General features: G+C 53.9%; 2 protein-coding genes across 16 annotated transcripts in view; one reads left to right on the top strand and one right to left on the bottom strand.

The window, feature by feature from the left end:
* CTNND1 (catenin delta 1) overlaps positions 1–17410 on the top strand; it is a 26314-nt gene extending 8904 nt beyond the window's left edge. For 3 of the 12 annotated variants that reach the window (XM_085224435.1, XM_085224434.1, XM_085224436.1), the window contains exons 2-19: positions 5084–5155; positions 5407–5565; positions 5772–6304; positions 9444–9907; positions 10019–10202; positions 10489–10606; positions 10971–11124; positions 11514–11531; positions 11765–11833; positions 12601–12728; positions 13364–13514; positions 13758–13950; positions 14057–14171; positions 14692–14779; positions 15096–15143; positions 15265–15362; positions 15487–15552; positions 16043–17410. In XM_085224435.1, the coding sequence (XP_085080561.1) occupies positions 5443–5565; positions 5772–6304; positions 9444–9907; positions 10019–10202; positions 10489–10606; positions 10971–11124; positions 11514–11531; positions 11765–11833; positions 12601–12728; positions 13364–13514; positions 13758–13950; positions 14057–14171; positions 14692–14779; positions 15096–15143; positions 15265–15362; positions 15487–15552; positions 16043–16063 (2571 nt within the window). In that variant the 5' untranslated portion in view covers positions 5084–5155; positions 5407–5442 and the 3' untranslated portion in view covers positions 16064–17410. The other 9 variants (XM_085224427.1, XM_085224429.1, XM_085224428.1 and 6 more) reach the window with 9 other exon arrangements.
* Positions 15986–21500, bottom strand: LPXN (leupaxin). 4 transcript variants are annotated; one of them, XM_085224465.1, is made up of 9 exons: positions 21174–21500; positions 20436–20584; positions 20256–20311; positions 19852–19954; positions 19625–19783; positions 19383–19556; positions 19236–19317; positions 18972–19120; positions 15986–18242 (listed from the first exon to the last, which is right to left on the bottom strand). In XM_085224465.1, the coding sequence occupies exons 1-9, from the start codon at positions 21184–21186 to the stop codon at positions 17976–17978; spliced, it is 1152 nt and encodes a 383-aa protein (XP_085080591.1). In that variant the 5' UTR covers positions 21187–21500; the 3' UTR covers positions 15986–17975. The 4 variants fall into 4 exon arrangements, with proteins under 4 accessions (XP_085080591.1, XP_085080590.1, XP_019471015.2 ...); XM_085224464.1 differs by having other exon boundaries at positions 19852–19957; positions 21174–21498; XM_019615470.3 differs by having other exon boundaries at positions 19625–19780; positions 21174–21429.

The raw sequence follows: 21500 nt of genomic DNA, 5'->3' as shown, positions 1-21500 counted from the left end.
CGTGCCTGGCACGCCTGCCAGCCCTCAGCCCTGCTGTCCCTGCCACGTCTCCTCCAGCCCTGTGACCCAGCACAGGGCAAGGGGCTGTCCTGCTGGAGGGAGAGGCAGCTCTCCTTCTGCCTGAAGCTGCAGACAGTGTCATGTAGTGAGGACAAACCTTGTCCTGTGTGGAACAGGTGTGCAAGGAGCACCAACAGACAGGAAAGCTGCTGGGAGTGGGGACGGCAGCCTGAGCTGCTGTGACGCTGTCTCCCTCTGTGCCGTGATGAGGGGCTGTAGGTGCATCTCCTAGCAGGGAGCTGTGCAGGGCTGACATGGTGCAGTGGCTTCTGGCTTTGTAGGTGCCTGGCTTGTGCTTTGCCTAAGAAATAACAATGTTGAGGGAGTAGACTTAACTGCATCCATCCTGGAGGAGAGGCTGGAACGGGTCCTTGTGAAAACCCAGCAGAGGGGCTTTATGCTTGAGTTGCTTTATGCACTGCAGCAGGTGGTGCTTGTCAAGCCTGCTATGTCTTATCTGTAGAATCTTGTCTATGCTCTGCCTGTGGTGTCCTGTTCTGTCTGCCAGCTCAGGGTCAGTCTCTCTGGCCGACAGGAACCTTTCCTGGTGCAGAGCCCTCAAAGCTTGAACTCCATCCTCCGGCAGAGTAGGATGTGGGTGAATTCCATGTGGGTATAGCTGTGATTAAGCCTTCAGAGTTATTTTCACAGGTGAATTATTTGGTCTTGGGGCAAGCAACCATCCCAAGAGTTGGGAGCAGAAGTGTTTAGGAAGAATATCCAGAGTTCTTCCACTGGGCTCTTCAGCACAGTGCATCTCTATTGAAGACTGATTTCAGGAGCTTGGAGTGCAGCATAGAGCTGTCCCAGCACTGGGAAGTGGGAAAACGAGGCCAGAAGGACTGGGATGTCAAGCTTTCTGGGTGCATGCATTGGTCCCTGGGGGCTGTGGGGTGAGTACTGTGGTGTTCCTTATGCCCTGGGCTAGGAGCTGCTTGGGGATGTGCTTTGTCTTCAGGCTTTTTAGTTTTGCCCTGAATCAAGCTAGCTGAAATATTTTTGGCTTGCTGGGTTTTTTAAGTAATGGGTGTGTCAGAAAGTGCCTCTCATGATGAAAAGGCTTTCATGCAGCCGTCCTCAAAGATGGTCATGGTCTGGCTTCGGAAAAATGCTCTGTGTAGTTGTATCTTCTGAGGCGGGGGATGAGGAGGGGGAAATGGGTGCAAAGCAATCCCTGGAATTTCGTCCTTTGTTTTGTGGGATGTAGCTTACTCAGCTTGGAGCTGTCACAGGCAGCTTACTCCCTCCTCTTCCCTCCTGCTCTCAATCTGAAGATGGCTGTAGCCCTGAGTTGCCGTGGACAGGCAGCAAAGGGTTGTGCTGTGCCCGGGGAGCTGCTCCCCAAGATTGTGGTATGGGAGCCAGCAGGGAGTTGGCAGAAGGCAGAGATCTGGGGAAGACCCTCAGCAGCTGGGAAGGCGTGTGGCTGGGTTGCAGTTTGGGGTGTGTGTGGCAGCCGGTGCTGGGGAAGGGCTGTGCTCTAGCTTCTGCTGGGTGGATGTTTGTGAGTGCAAGGGAGCAAGGAGAGTGGGCGAGGGACCGGTCCTGTTGCTTCCCCCGCTGCTGTGTGTTTACTCCCTGTGGAAGGGACAGGAAGGAAACAGCCTCATGGCTGCTCCAGCCCCTTATCTGGCTCCCTTAATGGCCCTTTGAGTTCCATTGTTAGCATCCACATTCTCTTGGCTGTGCACCCAGGGGATGTGTGGAGGTGGGGACGTGGGCCTGAGTGGCATTGCTGGCTATGTGGGGCCTTACCTTCCTGTAATGGCAAACTCCTCCAGCAGGGTTGCCTGAGGGGGGTTGTACTGTGCAGGAGCCCTTTTTTGTCAGGGGCTGTTTCTCCCTTTTAAAGAGCTTGGTGAGATGCTGTGCTGGAAATTAGTCTTTCTCCACCTGCCAGCAGTCATTCTGACTGGGATCTTGGGTACTCTGTAGGTGTAGGGTGTCTGTGTGAATATGACCATCCCGTGCTCCTGGCCTGGGCGCCTGCTGGCTGAGTCCCCTGGGACTGCAAGCACTGTCCTGTTACAGCCTCTCTGCAGTACGGGCTGTGGGGCTGGGCCCTACTGCCTTGCTCCGTGACTGAGGGAGCTGTCACTGAGATCCAGTGTGGCAGCCCTGGAGGCTGAGGAGCTGAGTCCCCCATCGATTCAGATGGATGCCAACCATGGATGGAGGGGTGTTTGATTTGAGCGTGAGAGCTGAGTTCTTATGGGGCAGGGACAGGGAGGCAAGGTGATCCTCATCTCTGCTGGGCACTGCACATGCACAAGTGGAAGAACTGGATTTTTTTTTTTATTGATGAAGACATTACAGAATGGCGGCAACCAGATGTTGGGATATGCTGCAGGCAGACTTTAAAGCACATGGAAAAAATCCAGCCTGCTTTGCTGGATTTGGTCACAGTGGTGCCTGTCTGATAGTGCTGGGGCAGATGGGCTCCTCGGGTGTCTGTGGGAAGCTCTGGGGCAGGCAGAGCCACAGGAGAGATTTGGGCTTGCTCACGGGGGGGAGGCATTTTAGGAAGCGTTTAATCTAAATACTCTTGAGTTAATGTGGAAAATAAGTAAGAATTAAAAATGATGAAAAAAAAAAAAAAAAAACCAAAAAAAAAACAACCACTCACTCTACTCTTGGTGCCTCTGACCCACCATCTGTCTCAGACTGAAACTGGAGGGACTGAGCTGCCAGGGAGTGAGGGGCTGGAGGAGATGGGTACTGTGTAGGGGTGGCGGTGCCCGTGTTCCTGGCCCTGGGTCGGCACTTGGAGAGTGGGCAAAGCTGGTGCTGTGCTGGAGACCGTGGGAAAGCAGTTTCTGCCTCGGCTGCCTGGCTCGAGCGAGTCCCCACACGCCTGCTGTGACTGTATGGGTTTGGGAAAAGCTCTTGTGGGCCTGCCGGGGCTTGGCTGGGGAGAGGTGGAGGGCCAGGCCCATGGTGTTCCTCGTCAGCAGAGAGCAGTTGGAGGGGCTGCAGTATCTGAGGGAGCTGTTGCAGAGATGGTGCCGAGCCTGCAGCTGTCCCAGCTCCGTCCTTTAGAAGGAGAGGAGACCCTCAGCCTGTGTTCCCTTCCCTGCCTTCTGATTTAAGTTTGCTCGTGATTTGACCCCGTTCTCCTGCTGTCCCTGCAGCTCTCTTCCTCCTGCTTCCTCCCTGTGGTGGCTGGGCTATTTCTCCCATGACTCTCTACGTCTAGACCTGGCTGTCCCGTGCCTTTGCCAATCACACCCGAGCTTCCTCCTCTAACAGGTCTGTATGGAAGAAAATGATTTCTCTGTCAAAATGTGTTCATTGTAGTGTGCTAATTCACTGTTATCCTTTGGGAGGGGATGTTGATGGGTCTAAGCCAATGCCTGTCCCATATCAGTGGGCTGAGGACCTCCTAGGATGGCTGCAGGTCTGGGAACCCTGACGAGGACCTGAGGGTGGTGGTGGAGTGGCAGCTCTCAGAGGGGTTTGTGCAGTCCCCTCCTGGGGGTCCTGTCCCACTTTGCTCCCTTTTGTGGATTGGAAGGAACTGTGAATATGTCTTGTTATTGTTTTTCCCCTGTTCTGAAAATCTGTCATAATGAAATCAGTCTCTTCTGACCTTTTTTTTTCTCTCCTCCTTTCCTCCCTCAAATCGTGCGCAGTGAAGAGCGGGGCTCCTCCCCTTCTGGGTCACTTTTCCTCCTCTCACCTTGACACCAAGCCAACTCTGCTTGTGCCTCCCTGTGCCCTTCGTCCCTTCCCCGCCCGTCCTGGGTAACCGTCACCCATGGACGACTCGGAAGTGGAGTCAACCGCCAGCATCCTTGCCTCTGTCAAGGAGCAGGAGGCGCAGTTTGAGAAGCTGACACGGGCGCTGGAGGAGGAGCGGCGCCATGTCTCAGCCCAGCTGGAACGAGTGCGGGTCTCCCCACAGGACGCCGGCCCGGGCTTGGCCAACGGCACACTCTCCCGGCGGCACCAGGTAAAAAAGGCCCTTGGCAGAAGTGGGCACGGAGGCTCCCGGAGCCCCTGTCACTGTCAGTTCCGTCTCAGTGGGGATGGCCCTGGGCCTGGCTCCCTTTGGCCCTCCTTGGAGATGAGGTAGAAGAGAGCTATGCTGGTCTCATAATGCTGGCAGTGTTGTATGTGGCTGGGGCTGATGTTTGCACGTCCTCAGCTCACTTATCTGGGTCTTTCTGGGCAGAAGGTATTGGCCTGGAGGATCTTGCTGCCAGGTCAGCTCTGGTTTTGTTTTTCCGCGAGCAGTTAAGGCTGGCTGTGTTCAGTACCTGGATATCCCTCCATGTTCCACCTGGCTTGTCAGAAGATGGAACGTGAGTTGGTGTATTAGCTTTGAGGGCGTGTCTGTGTCTCCTCTCGTGTGGCAACGGGCACATTGCTGGCATCTTGGTTTGTCCCTGGAGTAGCCAAGCCAGGATTGTGAGAGATCTCTGCAGGGCTTGAAGTGTGGTTTAAAATGCCTTGGCTCAAGGTCTCTGTCCTGCTCTTGCTTTCCTGGGCTGTTTTGGGGAAGGTGTCCAGGGCTGATGACACAGTGTCATGTAAAAGGCACCCACCTTTCTCGCTTTGTGAAAGTTGGTGGTGCCAGGAGAAATGTGGGATGGGAAGGGGCAACTGGAGGGACAGTGTGAGTAGGTAAAGCTGCAGCACCCAGCAGTCAGCTGCTGAGTCTCTGCATGATGCTCCCTTGCAATCCTTCTTAGCCTCTGGGATGTCACTTGTAGCTCCTGCATCAGCAGATAGGAAAGGTTTCCAGGGCCACCTTGGGGAGTGCTTTTGGCTTCTCCATAAGGGCATTTGAGTGAGATGCAAGTAGTGTGAGGGAGTTGGGCTTAGTGCCATGTCCCGTAACTTCTCTCAGCTCGGTTGGGCTGGGTGCTGGCTTGCTGTGTGCTACACAGAGCTGAGCATGTGCTGTGGCTGTCGGAGCCAGCTTGGGACCTGGGGCTGGCAGGAAAGTGGGGATAGCTGCAATCCTGGCAGGGATGGGAGTGGTTGGGTAACAGGCCTGCAATGGTGATATGCATTTCAGAACGGCCGTTTCTTGGGTGATGCTGACCTGGAAAGACAGAAGTTCCCAGATCTGAAGCTCAACGGACCGCAGGTAAGAGGAATGAAGCTGTGGGCAGCCTCCTTGCTTGATGGGGTTGTGGGGCGACCTAGCTGGTTGAGGGGAACTTGTGTTTCTAATGTGACCACCTTGGCCGAGTGGGCTCGGGGCATGTTTGGTACAAGAGAGTGCACCCTCTTGTGCAAGGGGATAGTGGGGCTCCCTGGGGTGTAAGATCTCCTCCTCTGGTTCTGTGTCAGCTGTGCTGATAGTGAGGGCTGATTGCGTGCTCCTGCTCCTCCCAGGACCACAGCCACCTCTTGTACAGCACAATCCCCAGAATGCAGGACCCAGGCCAGATCGTGGAGGAGACGTACACCATGGAGGAGGACCCAGAAGGGGCCATGTCTGTTGTGTCTGTGGAGACATCAGATGATGGGACAACCCGACGCACAGAGACCACGGTATGTGCCTGGGGAGGGAACAGATGGATTGTCTTCCAACTAGGGACTCGGTGGTCAGTGTCACAGCTGTGATTATTGCCAGCTCATTGTTTATGTGAAACCTGCCCAGAGTGAGGTGCTGGACTGAAAGGGGCCTCAGAGGTCACAGGGCTGTGCGGTGAGGCAGAACTTCCTGATGAGAATATACCTTATGTCCATCTCTCTAGGTGAAGAAAGTGGTGAAGACTGTGACCACCCGAACGGTGCAGCAGGTCCCCATGGGGCCTGATGGGTTACCCTTGGAAACTTCACCTGTCACAAGCAACTACGTCCAGACGATGGACAGGAACTTCCGCAAGAATGGCAACGGTGGCCCTGGTGGCTACCTGAACCACCCAGGCACGGCCACGCTTCCTCGCAACTACCATTACCCCGATGGCTATGGCCGCCCCTATGATGACAGCTACCCGGGCAGCGATCACAGCTATGGCAGCCTGTCCCGTGTCACCCGCATTGATGAGCGCTATCGCCCATCTATGGACGCTTACCGGGCCCCCAGCCGCCAGGACATCTATGGCCCCCAACCTCAAGTGCGTGTTGGGGGCAGTAACATGGACCTCAACCACTTCCACCCTGAGTCTTATGGCCTGGAAGATGACCAGCGCAGTGTGGGCTTTGATGATGTGGACTACGGGCTTATGTCTGACTATGGCACAGCCAGGAGAGCAGGGACGCCATCTGATGCTCGACGTCGGCTTAGGTATTGGGGTACTGAGTGTGTGGCAGCACGCACTGGGGCACAGGGTTGCTCTAGGGTTCCTTCAACTCTGTTCTTTTCAAAGGAATCGTAGAATCACTTAGGTTAGAAAAGACTCAAGATTAAGTCCAACCTTGCTGTAATAAGATGTATTATAATAGAAAACTGAACGTAATTTGAGTTGTACTGCTTTAAAATTCTTCATGTTCTCTGCAACAGCTTATACCCTCAAGTCCTTCAGGTGTTCACTGCAGCGTGAATAGGAGGAGGGACAGCACCACAAGCTGAATCAGGCGTGGCTCGTGCAGGAGAAATCTTGTATCTGTTTCAAATTAATTGTGTGCTTAATTGGTGGTTAATACTCAGTGCTAATTGAACCAGTTGTCCTGCAGCAAGGAGTTCCATGAGGTGGCTGGACATGGCTCTGGGCTCTTTCCTCTGCACTACCTGTTCTATTAGCATGGTGAGAAGGATCTAGCTGCTCTGTCACTGGCTGAGGTTGGGTGCTGCAGTATTCATCCTACCCCAGTCTGGCTTATCTGCTGGGAAGAGTGCCTGATGTCTGCTGGAACTGGCAGCAACCTCACCATTGCATTCTTGCCAAGCTGAGAGTGGCATGCAGCCCTGAAGGAGTTGTGCTGAGCCTGGGGCTGAAGCAGACAAGGCTTAGTGCTGCAGTGCCCTAGGGAATGCTCTTGCAGGGTGGGACAGGCTGCTCGACCTGTTTGACAGTTGCAACTTCTCCCCTTCATTCTGCTATGGGTGATCAGCAGCTCTTCTAGCCTGACTCCTATGCAGCTGCCTTGGACAGGTAGAAGAGGGGTTGGGTGGTCCTTAACTGCCTTCCAGGTGTGCTTGCAGGCATTTTGGAATGTTACCTGCTGGAGGCTATGGCTGACAAGGACAGGTATCTTGCACAGTTCTCTCACGCTAGTGAACGTGGCTGCTGGCTGGCTAAGCCTCTCAGCTTGCTCTACTTGTTGTCTGTGCTGCCAAGTGGAGATTGGGGAGGTGCTGAAGTGCATTTGAACAGTGCTGAGATAGGACTGGAGTGAGAAGCTGTGCCTGGACCCCAGCAATGGGGGTGGAGCTGCCGGTGGGCTGGAATGCACATCTATTCCTGCTATGGGGATAGTCAGAGGGCTGACCACAGGCTTGTTAGGTTCCAAGGACAAGTAGCAGAGGCTTGAGAGGAAGGGAAAGAGGAGGCGTTTGCCAGCCCGTCAGAGATCCACCCATTTCTCAGAGTGCATCCTGTAAATCCCCAGTAGCTCTTGGCTGCTGCAGAGAACTGAAGGAGGAGCTTTGTCCTTTTGGCTTGTGCCAGCACGAGCGTTTCTGTTGCTGTGTTGAACCAGTTGGGGCAGTTATTCTCCCAGATTGATTTCCCCAGCCTTATGTTGTGAAGTGTGTGCTGGTTAAAGGAGAGCCGCTGAGGCTGACTTGAGAAGGCTGTGAGAAGCCAGCTTTGGCAGTCCTGAGCCCCCATCTGGCCCCTCAGTATGCCCCTTGGACAAAAGGGATAAGGCAGAGCCCAGAAAACAGGGCACGTGTGCAGCCCTTTCCTACGGCCCCGTGAGCAGGCTCTCCCTCCCCATGCAGACCGATAAAGATCACAGCAATCTGTGGAATCCAGGCACTGTTGAGCTTGGCTTGTCCCCCGCCTTCTCAGTTACCATCTTGCTCAGCTGACTGGCTCACCGAGATGGCAACAAGCAAGAGCGGCATCCCACCCCCTGCCTCCAAGATGTTTGTCTTGAGCAGGGGCCTGGTGTTTAATGACTTCCTTCAGAGAGGCAGCTTGCCAGGCATGTGGGGGACAAAGGAGCACGTTAGGCAGAGAGTGTGGTGTGTGTGCTAACGGTATGTGGCCTTGTACCCTCTGCATGACTCTGCTTGGAGCTCCCTGCCTGCAGGAAGGCTCAGCAGCAGCACAGGAGTGCTTTCCTTGCCTTCTCCTGCCTTGCTACTCCATCCTATACCCCTTTGGGGATGCTAAAGGCATCTTATAGGGGTGAGGCCAGCTGCGGGCTGTGCGGGTAAGAGTTGAGATGTCTCTTGCAATGTTGGCATTGGGCAGCTGTCTTGCTCCTGCTTTGTTCTGCTGCAAGGGCAGAGGTGATGTTCTCAGTTGCCAGACTGAGCAGCATTCTTTGGTTGCCAGCCCTTGTGACTTTGTGCCCCTGGAACTTGTGTTTTGGCAAGTTCTATACCAGAGATTGTAGGGGAGATTGTGTAGGGAACAGAACTTGTCATTGTCCTTTCTTGCATCTTTATGAACCTGCTCAGTCAGTGACAGGGATCTTCCTACGTCAGATTTGGGAGCTTAGAAGTGGGATCTGAAGGTGGCTGAGCAGATCTGAGCCAGGGGACACAGCCTCATCTTGGATCTTGGTTGTGCAACCACAGCGTGTAACACGATAGTCCCAATGGACGTAGCAATCAGAGTAATACAACCCCCTGCTCCTCCTGTCCCTTTCTGCTGGAGACTGCCAAATTCCTTTGCCCAGGTGGAGGGAAGATTCTGTTTGCCATGCAAATTCATTTTTTTAAATAGGATTGGAATCGGGGGTTCTGTATGCTTTGGATGTGTGTAGTGGGCTGTATGCACTACTGCCAGATAGAAGACTTGCTTGTACCAAGACTGGGTGTGGAGGCCTGGGGAACTTCTGTGTGATTTGCACTCACCCACAGTATGTTGTGGGATGAACTTGCCCTCTAGTGGCCATGGGCCTGAGTAGTTGTTTGTGCTCAGCCTAAGGGCTGGGCCTTGCCACTGTAAAAATTGCACAGAGAGCAGGACCCTATGTCTGACCCAGAAGAGATCTGTTGGCTGGGAAGTGACCTGGATGCTACTGGGGCTGCTCAGGAACCTCCTGCTTCCCAATCCATTTCGGAGATGCCTGGGGCTGGCCTCCAGGCTCCTGCTGGTCCTTGTGTAGCTGTATGGGGAGAAGGAAGATACCACAGTGCTGCTCTGCAGCCCGGCTCCCTCCCCTTGAGGGTATGCTGCAGCAAGTAGTGGGGACTGCGTACTGTTGTTGTTTTTTGGTGTTTTGTGTTTTTTTTTGTTTGTTTGTTTTGCATCCTCTATTGAGTTGGGCACGGCGCAGGGCTCACACTGATGCTTGCTGTCTCCTAGGAGTTACGAAGACATGCTGGTGGATGAAGTGGCTCCCGACCGGTACTACTGGGCCCCCCTGGCTCAGCATGAGCGGGGCAGCTTGGCCAGCCTGGACAGCCTGCGGAAAGGAGCACCGGCCCCGGGCAACTGGCGTCAGCCAGAGCTGCCAGAGGTGATAGCGATGCTGAGCTTCCGCCTGGATGCTGTCAAGTCCAATGCAGCTGCTTACCTGCAGCACCTGTGTTACCGTAATGACAAGGTGAAGACAGAGGTGCGCAAGCTGAAAGGCATTCCAGTACTGGTGGGATTGTTGGACCACCCCAAGAAAGAGGTGCATTATGGTGCCTGTGGGGCTCTCAAGAACATCTCCTTCGGCAAGGACCAAGACAACAAGATTGCCATCAAGAACTGTGACGGAGTGCCTGCTTTGGTGCGCCTGTTGCGGAAGACCCATGATATGGACCTTACGGAGGTCATCACAGGTAACAGTTCTGGGGAGGTGAGGAGGTGCTAACCTGTTGGGTGAGATGTAGGGTGCAGGCATTTAAAGCCCACGTGCCCTGACCAAGTACCTTCCATATGTGGCTTTGCAGGAACACTGTGGAACCTGTCTTCACATGACTCCATCAAGATGGCCATTGTGGATCATGCACTGCATGCCCTGACTGATGAGGTTATCATCCCCCGCTCAGGCTGGGAGCGAGAACCCAACGAGGACTCAAAACCCCGCCACATTGAGTGGGAATCAGTACTCACCAACACTGCTGGCTGCCTTAGGTAAGGGAGAAGGGTTACAAACTGCTGGCAGAGAGCTGTAGTGTGCTGGGGCTGCTCTAACACTCCATCCTGGAGTAGGAGGGGACTGCTTTGCTGGCTGTGAAGAAGCAACTCCTGGGACAGCCTCTGTTGATGATGTGGTGATGCTTGTTGGCACTGGAGGAGTTTCTCTCTGTCAAGAGAAGCCAGAGAGGAGTCTTCCTTTGATTTGAGCTCTTTTGGGAATGGACTGCTCCTTGCTTGCCCTCAACTGTCTCCCCTATGCTGTGTTTCTCTTGATTGACAGGAATGTGAGCTCAGAGCGGAGTGAAGCCCGTCGGAAGCTGCGAGAATGTGATGGGCTGGTGGATGCCCTGATATACATCATCCAGTCTGAGATTGGCCAAAAGGACTCAGATAGCAAGGTACTACAGAAGGGATGTTACCTGGGCCAGCACAGCTGGGCAAGATACACAGTGCTCTTCTGTTTATGAATTGTTCCTGGGTTCGTCCTGGTAAGGGCAAAAGATGGAGGGGAATCAAGTAATTAGAGCTGACAGGGCTATTTGAGGAACATCTAAACCAGGCACCTGCCTTTCCATACTTGGGAGGAGTGTGGGGTGTGACTCATGTACTGTGTGACCAGATGTTGGGCTCTCAACCAGCTGTTGGCAGTAGGAGTACTTGACCCTACAGTAGGGCTGTGACTAAGTCAGTGACTGTAGCTTTTGCCCAGAGTTGTGGACTGGGCACGTGCTGCTCTGAGTAGTACTGTCTGGCTTTCTGTAGCTGGTGGAGAATTGCGTGTGCCTGCTGAGAAACTTGTCTTACCAAGTCCATCGTGAGATCCCCCATGCTGAGCGCTACCAGGAGACTCCTCTGGCCACCACCAACAATGCTGGGCCCCATGCTGCAAGCTGCTTTGGTGCCAAGAAGGGCAAAGGTTTGTTGGCTGGTGACAAAGACATACTTGGTTCAGTGGGGCTTGAGGGTGGTCTGGGATCTTTGTAATTCATTCTCTCATCTCTCGTGTGAAGGCTAAATTGTGGCTTTCTCTGGAGACACGGTGGCTTGTGCCTTCCCTTGCTTTGGGAAGTTACTGCTTGACTCATTCAAAGCGTTTGACACGAGCTAATGGTGCCCTGGTGGGTTTCTGTGGTGATGGGATGGTGGTGGATAGATAACCACTAACTTCACATCTTCCCTTTTCTTATGTGTTGTCCCTTCCCCCTCCCTTTGCTTTCTTGCCAAACGATCTGCCCCATGATGCTGTCGGCACTTCTCTCCTCCTGCCTCCCCTCTCTCCTGTCCTCCTCTCCGCTTCGCCAATAGACGAATGGTTCTCCAGAGGTGAGTGTGCTCTTGATTTTAATTTTTCCATGGTGAAAATGATTGGGTGCCTTCCTGAGCTCTTTGTTCCCCTGCAGCTGGCCTTGTGCTGCCTGCAATGTGACTAATGTCCTCGGTGGCATGTAGCTTCTGCTCACTTCTGGGCTTGTTCTTGTAGCAAGTGGCTAAAAGCTGCTGGGCTGATGTGGATGGGAAAATGAGGTGTCTTATGCTTCTGTGCTTGCCTTTTAAAGGTAAAAAGCTTCCTGAAGACCCTAGCGCAGATACAGTGGATTTTCCCAAAAGAACAACTCCAGCCAAAGGTATGTTGTCTAGTGTGTTCAGGACTTGGATGCATAGGCCTGCCTTCCCACAAGCAGTTTGGGAAGGGGTGGCATTGATTTTTCTTTTTCCCCACTGAAAAGAGTCTCTTAAATGGGCGGAGGTTTGACTTGAAAGTAGTTTGTTTCTGGTTGCCCAGGCTCATAAGCTGTGCTGCAGACAGCCCAGAGGAGGCCTGCTGGTCTTGGTGGATGTGAGTACTGCCTCAGGACAGGCTTGTTGGACCTGCAGAGGGAGCTGTTGCCCTCGGAGCTGAGGGAGGGCGTGGTGGCACAGCCCTGCAAAGAGGCCCCCTCTGCTGTGGTTTTAGATTTATCAGTGTCCTGCCTGCTCTTCTCTCCTGGACATGAAGAATGGGCAGGATTTTAAATTAAAATGCCCTGCCTAGAGGAGTGTTCTGCAGTGTGAACATAAGGAAGGGTCACTCCAAGGCAGACATCCTACCTAATTCCAAGGAATCCAACCCTGAGGGCAGCAAATCACAGCCCCTTTGTGGCCAGCTGAGCAGCAGCTATTGGCCATGGGCTTTAGTTCAGCTACTTCTACCTTGAAACATTGTATTCTGAAGTCTGAAACTGATGTCTGGGCTGATTATCTGGGGTTTCTGTTGCTGAGGGACAGCCTGTCTTGCTGTGTATCAAAGAGCAGACAGTGTCTAGCACTACTCCTTTGTGCAAGTCTGTTGCTTGGTCTTGGGTACTCGCAGAGGTTATGAGTAACCTTATTCCTCTCTGTGCCTCTCTGGAAGGCTACGAGCTCCTCTTCCAGCCAGAAGTGGTCCGGATATACATCTCTCTGTTAAAGGAAAGCAAGACTCCACCCATCCTAGAGGCTTCAGCAGGAGCAATTCAGAATCTGTGTGCTGGCAGTTGGACGGTGAGTGCCTTGTAGAGCTGGGCATGTTGGTGTTCATCATTGTTTAAGGAAAGGGGGGATTTGGGGCGCATCACTTTTTGGTGTCAACAGAGCTGTGAAGTGTCGAAGCTCTGGCATTCCAGGCTGTTGCACTTCATGCGACTTGCTCTGAAGAAGACATAATTCAGCGCAGCTCAAAAGTGGACCACGAGCCTCCTGAACTGTTCAGGGTTCTTTGCTCTCTGCCATCTGTTTTTTTTTTTTCCAAGGGCTGCCTGTGTCTCTTCCTGCAGCCTGTCCTCTGCCACTTCTTCCCTTCTCCAGTTTAGAAGAGGGAGTGTAGATTTTGACTCGCTCTGTAGTGCTACTGTGCCTTTCTTTGTGTGCACGGAGAGATCAAACAAAAGCATGCTTACCTGGCTGGCAGGGGGGGCTTTGTCACCTGTAAATCAGCCCTCTCCCATTCACAGACATTGCTTGGGGTTACTTGGAGATGGGTCTGGGACCTTCACAGCATCTCTCCCTATGGGTTAACCCAGGGCCCTCGGTTTCTGAGGTGGGTGGGTGTTAAAGTTCCCACTAGTGCCCCCGTGCTCAGGAGCAGTGTGAAGCTTTGCCTCCCTGGGTTCCACCGTGGTGTTCTGCTCTCCCTGCAGTATGGCCGGTACATCCGCTCAGCACTCCGCCAAGAGAAGGGACTCTCAGCCATTGCTGACCTCCTGACCCATGACAGTGAGCGTGTGGTGAAAGCAGCATCTGGAGCCCTCCGCAACCTGGCTGTTGACTTACGTAACAAAGAGCTGATAGGTGAGAGCTGCAGACACGCTTCACATCCATTTGGTTTAAAACTTCCTCTAGACTGGCTGAGGACATGTATGGGCACAGTGGCTGCACAGGGGGTTTCTGTTGTCCATTTCCCAGATAAACATATACTGGGCTCCTTGGGAGATGCATCAGAATTGGTGATCAATCTCTGATCTTTCAGTAGTGACTAAAAGAAAAAGAGTCACTGTCCTTGCTCGCTCACGCCCAACTATTTGTCCTTATTAGGTAAACACGCCATCCCCAACCTAGTGAAGAACCTGCCTGGAGGCCAGCAAACTCCAGCCAAAAACCTCTCTGAGGATACAGTGGTGTCCATCCTCAATACCATCAACGAAGTCATTGTAGACAACCTTGAGGCTGCCAAGAAGTTGCGGGAAACGCAGGGGATTGAGAAGTTGGTGCTGATCAACAAAACTGGGTAGGCTCTGCTTGATGGATAGTGCAGGGGTGGAGAGCAGCTTTTTCCCAAGGCTGCTTTGAGGCTGTGGATATTGCCAAACATCTTTTCCTTGACTGCTTTCTAGGAACCGTTCGGAGAGAGAAGTCCGAGCAGCTGCCCTCGTCTTGCAGACAATCTGGGGATATAAAGAGCTGCGGAAGCCCCTGGAGAAGGAAGGCTGGAAGAAGTCAGATTTCCAGGTATGGGGAGTGGTGGAAAAGTCCCTTGTCCTAGCTTGGGTCTTGCTGCAGGGAGGAGGTGCTCCCAAAACTCAGCAGTGTTTGATTTCAGCTCTTCTCTTGCTGTTGTCACTAGAGACCCTTGAAAGTGTCCCCTCTGCCACTTCTTAGTGGGTGGGTGGCAGTGGAGCAGAAACACTCTGCAAAGTATTAAGTCTTGAACATCAGATCTACCAGCAGGGAAAGTCTGCAGCACTAAAGCCATTGTGGCAGTACTGAGGGGGGAAAAAAAATGGTCTTCTGGTATTTGCTTTCCTTCCTAAAAGCTGCAATTGCCTCTTCGAGGCTGGGTGCTGCCCTGACCCAGCCTAGGTAGACTGCCTCCATCCTTGTTTATGGGTGCTCCCCCAGGGACTTTGGAGCACCTTCAGGTCCTTTGCTCAAGGACTGTGGGAGGGAAGCATTGCTGGGTCTGCTGGGGCTGGAGGGTTGCTACGTGCTTGGTGTATGGAGTCTGAGTGGTTGTTGTCTGGTGCTCCAGGTGAACCTTAGCAATGCCTCTCGGACACAAGGAGGAAACTCATTTGATGACAGCACCTTGCCTCTCATTGACAGGAACCAAAAAACAGGTATGTGCCCTTCCTCCTGTTGTGGCACTTGTGTCCATTTTAACTGCCTTGTGGGTACCTGTGTTCCCTCTGTACTTTTCATCCCCAGCTTCCTTGGGTTCCCCAGGACTTCATGCAAAACCATCAGCCTGGGGGGTTTATTTTTTTTCCTCAGGACTATAAAGGCTGCTCAGAGTTTACATAGAGTTTACAGTCCTACAGTATCCTTGGGCCAATAGTGCTGAGGCTGGAGCTCCATCTGGGCTTATCCAGCAGTGATTCCACTGCTGCTTGTGGCTGCAGAGGCTATGTCTGATCTGTTTTCTCATCCTTCTAGACAAAAAATCCTCCCGGGAGGAGATCCAGATGAGCAACATGGGACCAGGTAGGAAAAGAACTGGAGGAAGGGCGTCTTCTCTGATGTGCTGGGAACGCCTTGCCTCTTATGGAGAGGATGCTGCCTCACAAAAAGGTAGTGCAACTGATGGTCTCCTGTCTTCCTCCAGACAACTATTCCACACTTAACGAGATGGACCACAGCAGGACACTGGACCGATCTGGTGATCTTGGAGACACGGAGCCAGTGAAGGCAGCACCACTGATGGTGAGCAGCTTTTCTTAATGAAGCTGGAGTGGGCAGAGGTGCAGGGAATGACACTCAGAGAACTGGGCTCCTGTGACTAACCCCTGCCTGCTTCTTCGCCCCTACTAACCCTGTGTGTCTGCAGCAGGAGGAGGGGCAGGAATCCCAGCCTGAGGCAGAGGAAGATTCTGCTGTGTTTTCCTCTGTGTCGGTATGTCCTGCAGCGCCCTGTCCAATCTGAATAGTGGTGGCAAATCCTGCTCTGCTGTTAGGGGTGCTTTGGGCAGCCAAATCATGCTCTGATCGCTGCAGCCTACAATCACTGTCTGATCCTGATCCACAGGGGCCATAAACATACCTTCACTGATTGTTCCTGCTCTGGATGTGCTAACATTTCTCCCCCTCTCTTTCCACAGCAGAAGATCTAGCTGCTATCCCTGCCTCTGCTCAATTTGGTTGATAATATATTTTATATATATAAATATATATAACTCTTCGTGGTGGAATGGACCGAATTTTTTTCAACTTTTTTTTTTTTTTGCTGGACTGTTTGTGCCAACTAGCCAGCCAGATGACTGGGTTCTGGTCCCACAGGAGGCAGCCCAGGCCTCTCTGCCTCCTCTCAGTGGCTGCATCTCCCTGTTCTGGGACAACTATCAATAACTCTTCCTCCCTGTCCTCCACCACTTCCCTTCCTTCAGAGAGGAGGCCCTCCTGCCTGACTGCCCGCGCCAACCGGCAAGGATGCTGCAAAACAATTCCAGACCTCTGCCTTGACCAGGAACTGCCTTCTCTGCCTCGCCTCCCTTCTGCTTGGAGTCTACTGCGGGGACAGCGACCAAGACCTTACTTGCCACCTTCCTTTGTTGCCTATAGGATATTTTTCTGTGTGTGGGATCACTCTTGTCCCTGCAGCCTCAGCACAAGAGCATCCCTCCCTGGCGGCAGCGGGACTGGGATGCAAAGGAGGCTAGAATCACGGGGGTGCTGGTGGAAAGAAGAAGCAGCAATAACTCTTCTTGCTTTGCTCTAGATGAGGCTTTAGGGGTGTGGGAAGAGGGATCTATCCTAGCTCTGACTGTTTGGCCTGGCTCTGGATCCTGCTGGGGGGAGCAGGGGTCTGTCTGGGTGGGACAATTGAAAAGAGGAAGGATCCTTATGTAGGGAAAGGGTCTGTGTGGTGTGTGCAGGGCAGGACTCTGCCCTGGGGGTGATCTTTCCCTGGGGAAGGAGTAGGGTAGGAGGAGAAGCAGCAGGGCTTTTGGGGCCGGATTTCTTTGGGAACTGGCTGAAGTAGCGGTGGGTCTGCGAGAGCATGCGCAGCAGGTAGGGCCTGGATCCCAGCCACCCCCGTGCATCAACTGCCTGTGGCAGTGCTCCCTCAGACTTCTCTTGACATGTGCCTTTCTTTTGCCACTGTGAAATAGCTCTTTGAATTGTACTGTTTGGCTTCGCTAGGGGAAGCGGCGTTCCAGGCTCCTGGTGGGGCTGAGCTGGAAGCCCAGCAGGGAGGATCCCAGCCCTGCTGCCTTTGGCTGCCACTGCTGAATAGGGAGCGGGGCTCTCCCCTCTCTCCTGTTCTGGGGAGCCCAGGCTGTCCTGGGAGCATCTCTGTGGTGGTGGGGGCGTGTTTGGTGCTGTGATATTCTGGGTGAATAGGGGGAGGCTTAGGCTCACTGTGCAACTGGAAGCCTCCTTGCAAGGCTGCAAACTGGAGATGGAGCCCTCCCCAGTACGCACACTTGTGCCTCGCTCTTCCAGCTCCAGCCACACCTCAGCTCCGTTTGGTTTTGTTCTGGGGTCTAACTTCTCTTTTTCCTTTAAATATGTAAAACACTAATTCCTTTTAATTTTTTAATTCCAGATGAACCAAAAAAACCCAAACAAACAACCACAAAACCAAGCTTCCCCCTTCCCTCCTCTCCTGCACAGAGCAGGGGAGCTGGCTGCAGGGTGAGGGTGGAGGGGGCAGGAGCACCCCACTGTTCCTTGTCTGATTCCTGTGCACACTCTTGTAACGCTTTTCAAACAAAATGATTTTTTTATATAAATAAAGTTTTTAAAGTGTGTCTTTTTGTTGGTATGTGTTGGATATGAGGCTGCTACCTCTTCTTTCTTAGCTTTACAGCTAGGGCTCTCCTACTCAGCTGGACATCAGCCACTGGGGTTGGTGTCTGCTGAAAGACAGTAATAGGAGCTGAACCACTGTGTAGCCTCAGAGTACATCTTTCTCCTGGTGTGCCTCTCCCTGGATTTCAGCTCTGCACGATCTAGCACTTAATTGACTTTTATTTATTTGTACAAGTTAAGAAATAGCAATTTCTTCTTAGGCACTTTTTTTTTTTTTCAATCTGGCAACAACAACGACTGTAAGAGAAGTGGCTGAGGGAAGCCTGCTCAAGTGAAAGCTGGGGTTTTGTGGGTGTAAGGCCAGGACTGTTGCATATGAAAGGAACAATGCTGTGGTTGTGGAGGGGTGGGACAACGGGGTGTTTGCTTCAGTTAGGGCAATGCTGGGGATGCTGAGAGGGGTACAATCCTAGGGATTTTTGGCTCAGCAGGAGCAATGCTCTTGGTGCTGATGATAGGGAAGCCAAGCAAAGCAGCAGCTCCTAGAAGCACAGAACTTGGAGCTCAAAGGAAGAGCTTGTCATGGCAGGCCTGGCAGTACATCTTGTCACCATGCTCACGGAAGGTGCCTTTGTGCAGCTGGCTCAGGCAGTAGGCACAGATGAAGTGCTCGGGGTGGTACTTGCGCCCAGCAGCTGTGATGCAGCGGCCAGTGATGGGGTGCCCGCAGCCATGGCACACGCTGCCCTGCCGCTGGTGGAAGTGCAGCTCGCAGTAGGGCCGGCCCTCCAGTTCGAAGAAGGAGCCATTGGTGAAGCTGCTCAAGCAGTCCTGTGAGGGAGAGAATCTTTAAAGTTGGTAAAGACCTCTAAAATCGCCTAGTCCTACTGCCAACTCATTCCCACTATGCATACTCAGGCATACGTCCCTCAGTGCCATATCTACATGCTTCTTTAACATCTCCAAGGATGGTGACTCGTCACCTCCCTGGGCGACTTCTGCCACTGCATCGCCATTTTCTGAGAATAAATTTTTCCTAACAGCCAGCTTGAACCTTCCCTGGTGCAATTTGAGGCTATTCCCCCTCATCCTTTCAATGTTACCTGAGAAAAGAGGCCAACCCCTCTCCCCGCTACCTCTGTTCAGGTCGTTGTAGAGAGCAGTAAGGTCTCCCCTGAGCCTCCTCTTCTCCAGACTGAACCACCACAGCTCCCTCAGCCATGCCCCATCAGAGCTGTGCTCCAGACCCCTCACAGCTTCACTGTCCTCTGGACATGCTCTGTGTCCTCAATGTCGTCTTTCTGGTAACGGGCCTCAAACTGAACATAGCACTCAAGGTGCAACTCCACCAGAGCTGAGTACAGGGGGAGGATCACCTCCCTGCTCCCACTGGCTGTGCTATTGCTGATACAAGCTAGGATGCTGATGGCCTTCTTGGCCACCTAGACACACTGCTGGCTCACGTTCAGCCATCTCTCAGCTAAGTAATTAAAGGGAGAAGGCTGGCGTGGCTTTGAGGATGTGCCTGCCCTGCATCCCTCTGTCCTGCTGCCCGCTCACCGCGCAGACGAAGCACTCAGGATGCCAGACGCCCTGCAGGGCCGACAGGTAGTTGTCCGTCAGCGGCCGCTCACAGCCCTGGCACTTAGGGGCAAAGAGGACCACGAAGTCCTGAAAGCAGTAGGGTTTCCCACCACGCTCATGGAAACCTGTGAAGAAGGCAGTGGGATGGGCACTGGACTATAGAAGGGCTGGGATGGAGAGATGCAGGTGCCAGGCAGGGTTATGGGGTGGGGAGCGGGGGGATGTCCCCTTGATACAAACCATCATCTCCAAACACCTTCCCGCAATGGGCGCAGAAGAAATGCTCGGGGTGCCAGGTCTGGTCCATGGCGGTGAGGACTTTCTGCGGGCACAGGAGAGGTGAGGCGCTGCGTAGCGGGGCATAGAGGCGGGCAGGGCCATGCTTACCTCACGGATGGGTCCAGCGCAGTAGGCGCAGCGTGGGGAGAAGGCCTGGTGGTAGTCCTCCTCGCAGTACGCCTGCCCCCCACGCTCAAAGAAGGGCTGCCCGCCCAGCTCCTGCCCACAGCGGGCACAGGTGAAGTGCTCGGGGTGCCAGGTTTCGCCTAGGGCCGTGAACATCTGCAGGATAGAGATGAGTGAGGGACCTGGGGGCTGCTGTGAGCCCCATGCTCCACCCCGTGGCTCACCTTGCCGGCGATGGGCTTGTGGCAGGCGGCGCAGACGGCGGCAGGAGCAGCGGTGATGCCCAGCTCCTGCAGGTCCCGCGTCAGGCCACCCAGCATGTGGTCCAGCGAGTGTTCAGGGGCTGCTGGCGCTCTGGCTCCTTGCCCCACCGCTGCCAGCTGCTGGGATGGGGTAGGTGAGGGATGGGCTCCAGCCTACCCTGTGCTGCCTGCCCCAGAATGCAGCTCACCTTGCTTTGCATCTGGCCCAGGTCAGCCAGGAGCTCATCCAGCTGCCGGGCGGCCGCTGTGGGTTCTGGCGAAGCAGGCAGTGGTTGTGGGGTCGGCACGGGGCTGCTGGGCACAGCAGAAAGCAATAGATACTGCAGTTTCACCACTAAGACTGAGGAGCATATGGGACAGAGCATCCTCCCTTCACCCCAAAAAAGCTGCTTCGTCCCCACGAGCTGTGATAGGGGACATACTGGAAGCCCACCCCTCACCCTGCCAGCAGGCACAGCAGGATGTGACCCCCTCACCCTGGCTCACAGAAGGACTTGGTTTTTGTGAGGACAAGGAGGAAGCCAGGTGAGTATGTCTGAACTAAGGAAGGGGTAAACCCCAATGGCTCTGCCATTTCATGGCTGTATTTTACCTGTACACAGATTCCAAACTTTTGCCTGAAGGCTGAGACCGAGGTGGCAGTGGCACCTGAAAGGACAAATCCCTATGGCTGAGTCCCCAGCACCCTTCAGCATTCACCCAGCACTCCCACCCCTGTCGTGGGCTGAGCAGGACTTCAGTGCAAGCCCCATTCCCAGGCCCCGAGCATTACCTTTGGGGCTGCTGATGTGAGTGGCTTCTGGTTGCTGGGAGCTGGGGGCTTGCCTGGAGGTGCATCCTGCTGCATGCTGCTGGGTGTCAGCAACATGTAGCTTGTTGGGGCCGGCTGGGAGCTCTGCTCCAGCTCTGCCAGCAATGCGTCTGCATGGAAAGATGCAAATAGGAACCCGCTGCCCCCCTCTGTGCCCCAGGCATAAGCTGCTTCCAGCTTACAAAGGGACATCACCCTGAAGTTTCTTCAAGCACAACCCTGGCACAGAAAAGCTCACCCTTGGTGCTTCCTGTGCCCCAGAGTGGTGGGATCTATATGGAGGATAAAGCCATTTCTCTTTCTACTTTCAGCTTGCCACCCTCATGACAGGACATAGTGACAGGCACCCCTGGCAACTGCCCCCTGGGCCCCATCTCCCTGCCTGGGGCGAGGGCAGCCCTGTTCATGGTGCCGCCTTTCTCAGCAGGCTGTTGGGCCCCACTGTGCACAGACAAGATTGCACCGTCACTGAAGCCCGCTTCCTGCCTTTGAGCAGTCTCCATTTTTGGCAAAGTTCAACCGCCCGTCTGTCCCCAGAGATGGAGGAGCAGTCCTGCTGCCGCCCCCTTTGTGCCATCCCCATTTGCCCCAGCAATGCAAGGAAGATGAAGCTCCCCAGCCCACAAGGACAGGACCCTGCAGCGAGCCTGGCCACGGGGCCAGCTCAGCCTTCCCCAGCACCAGAGCGACCCAGCTTACCCAAATCCTCCATCCTGCCTCTGCAGGGCAGTGCGAGCAGCAGGCTGGGCTGCACCAGTGTTCAGTTCCGCTCCCCAGCTTTGCCTCCACCCCTGACGCCAGAGTTCATCACTGGGCTTTTTCCTTTGTGGGTTGCGCATTACATGCAACAAGTAACAAGGGATGAAGGCTGGGGCCAGAAAGGAAACAAACTAAGCAGTGGCTGACAAAGGGGCTCCTGACTTGACAAGGAACCCAGGTTCCTTGTGGTCATCTGCTGGGATCCACCAGCACTACATGGCAGAGATAGCATCCCCATGTGCAGCAAGCACCCCTGCATCCCCCCAG

This window comes from Meleagris gallopavo, chromosome 5 (genome assembly GCF_905368555.1).
Source record: "Meleagris gallopavo chromosome 5, MGAL_WU_HG_1.1, whole genome shotgun sequence".
In the NCBI taxonomy this organism is placed as follows: Eukaryota; Metazoa; Chordata; class Aves; order Galliformes; family Phasianidae; genus Meleagris; species Meleagris gallopavo.
The sequence above is the reverse complement of the archived record's forward strand: the minus strand, read 5'-3'. Positions and strand labels throughout refer to the sequence as shown.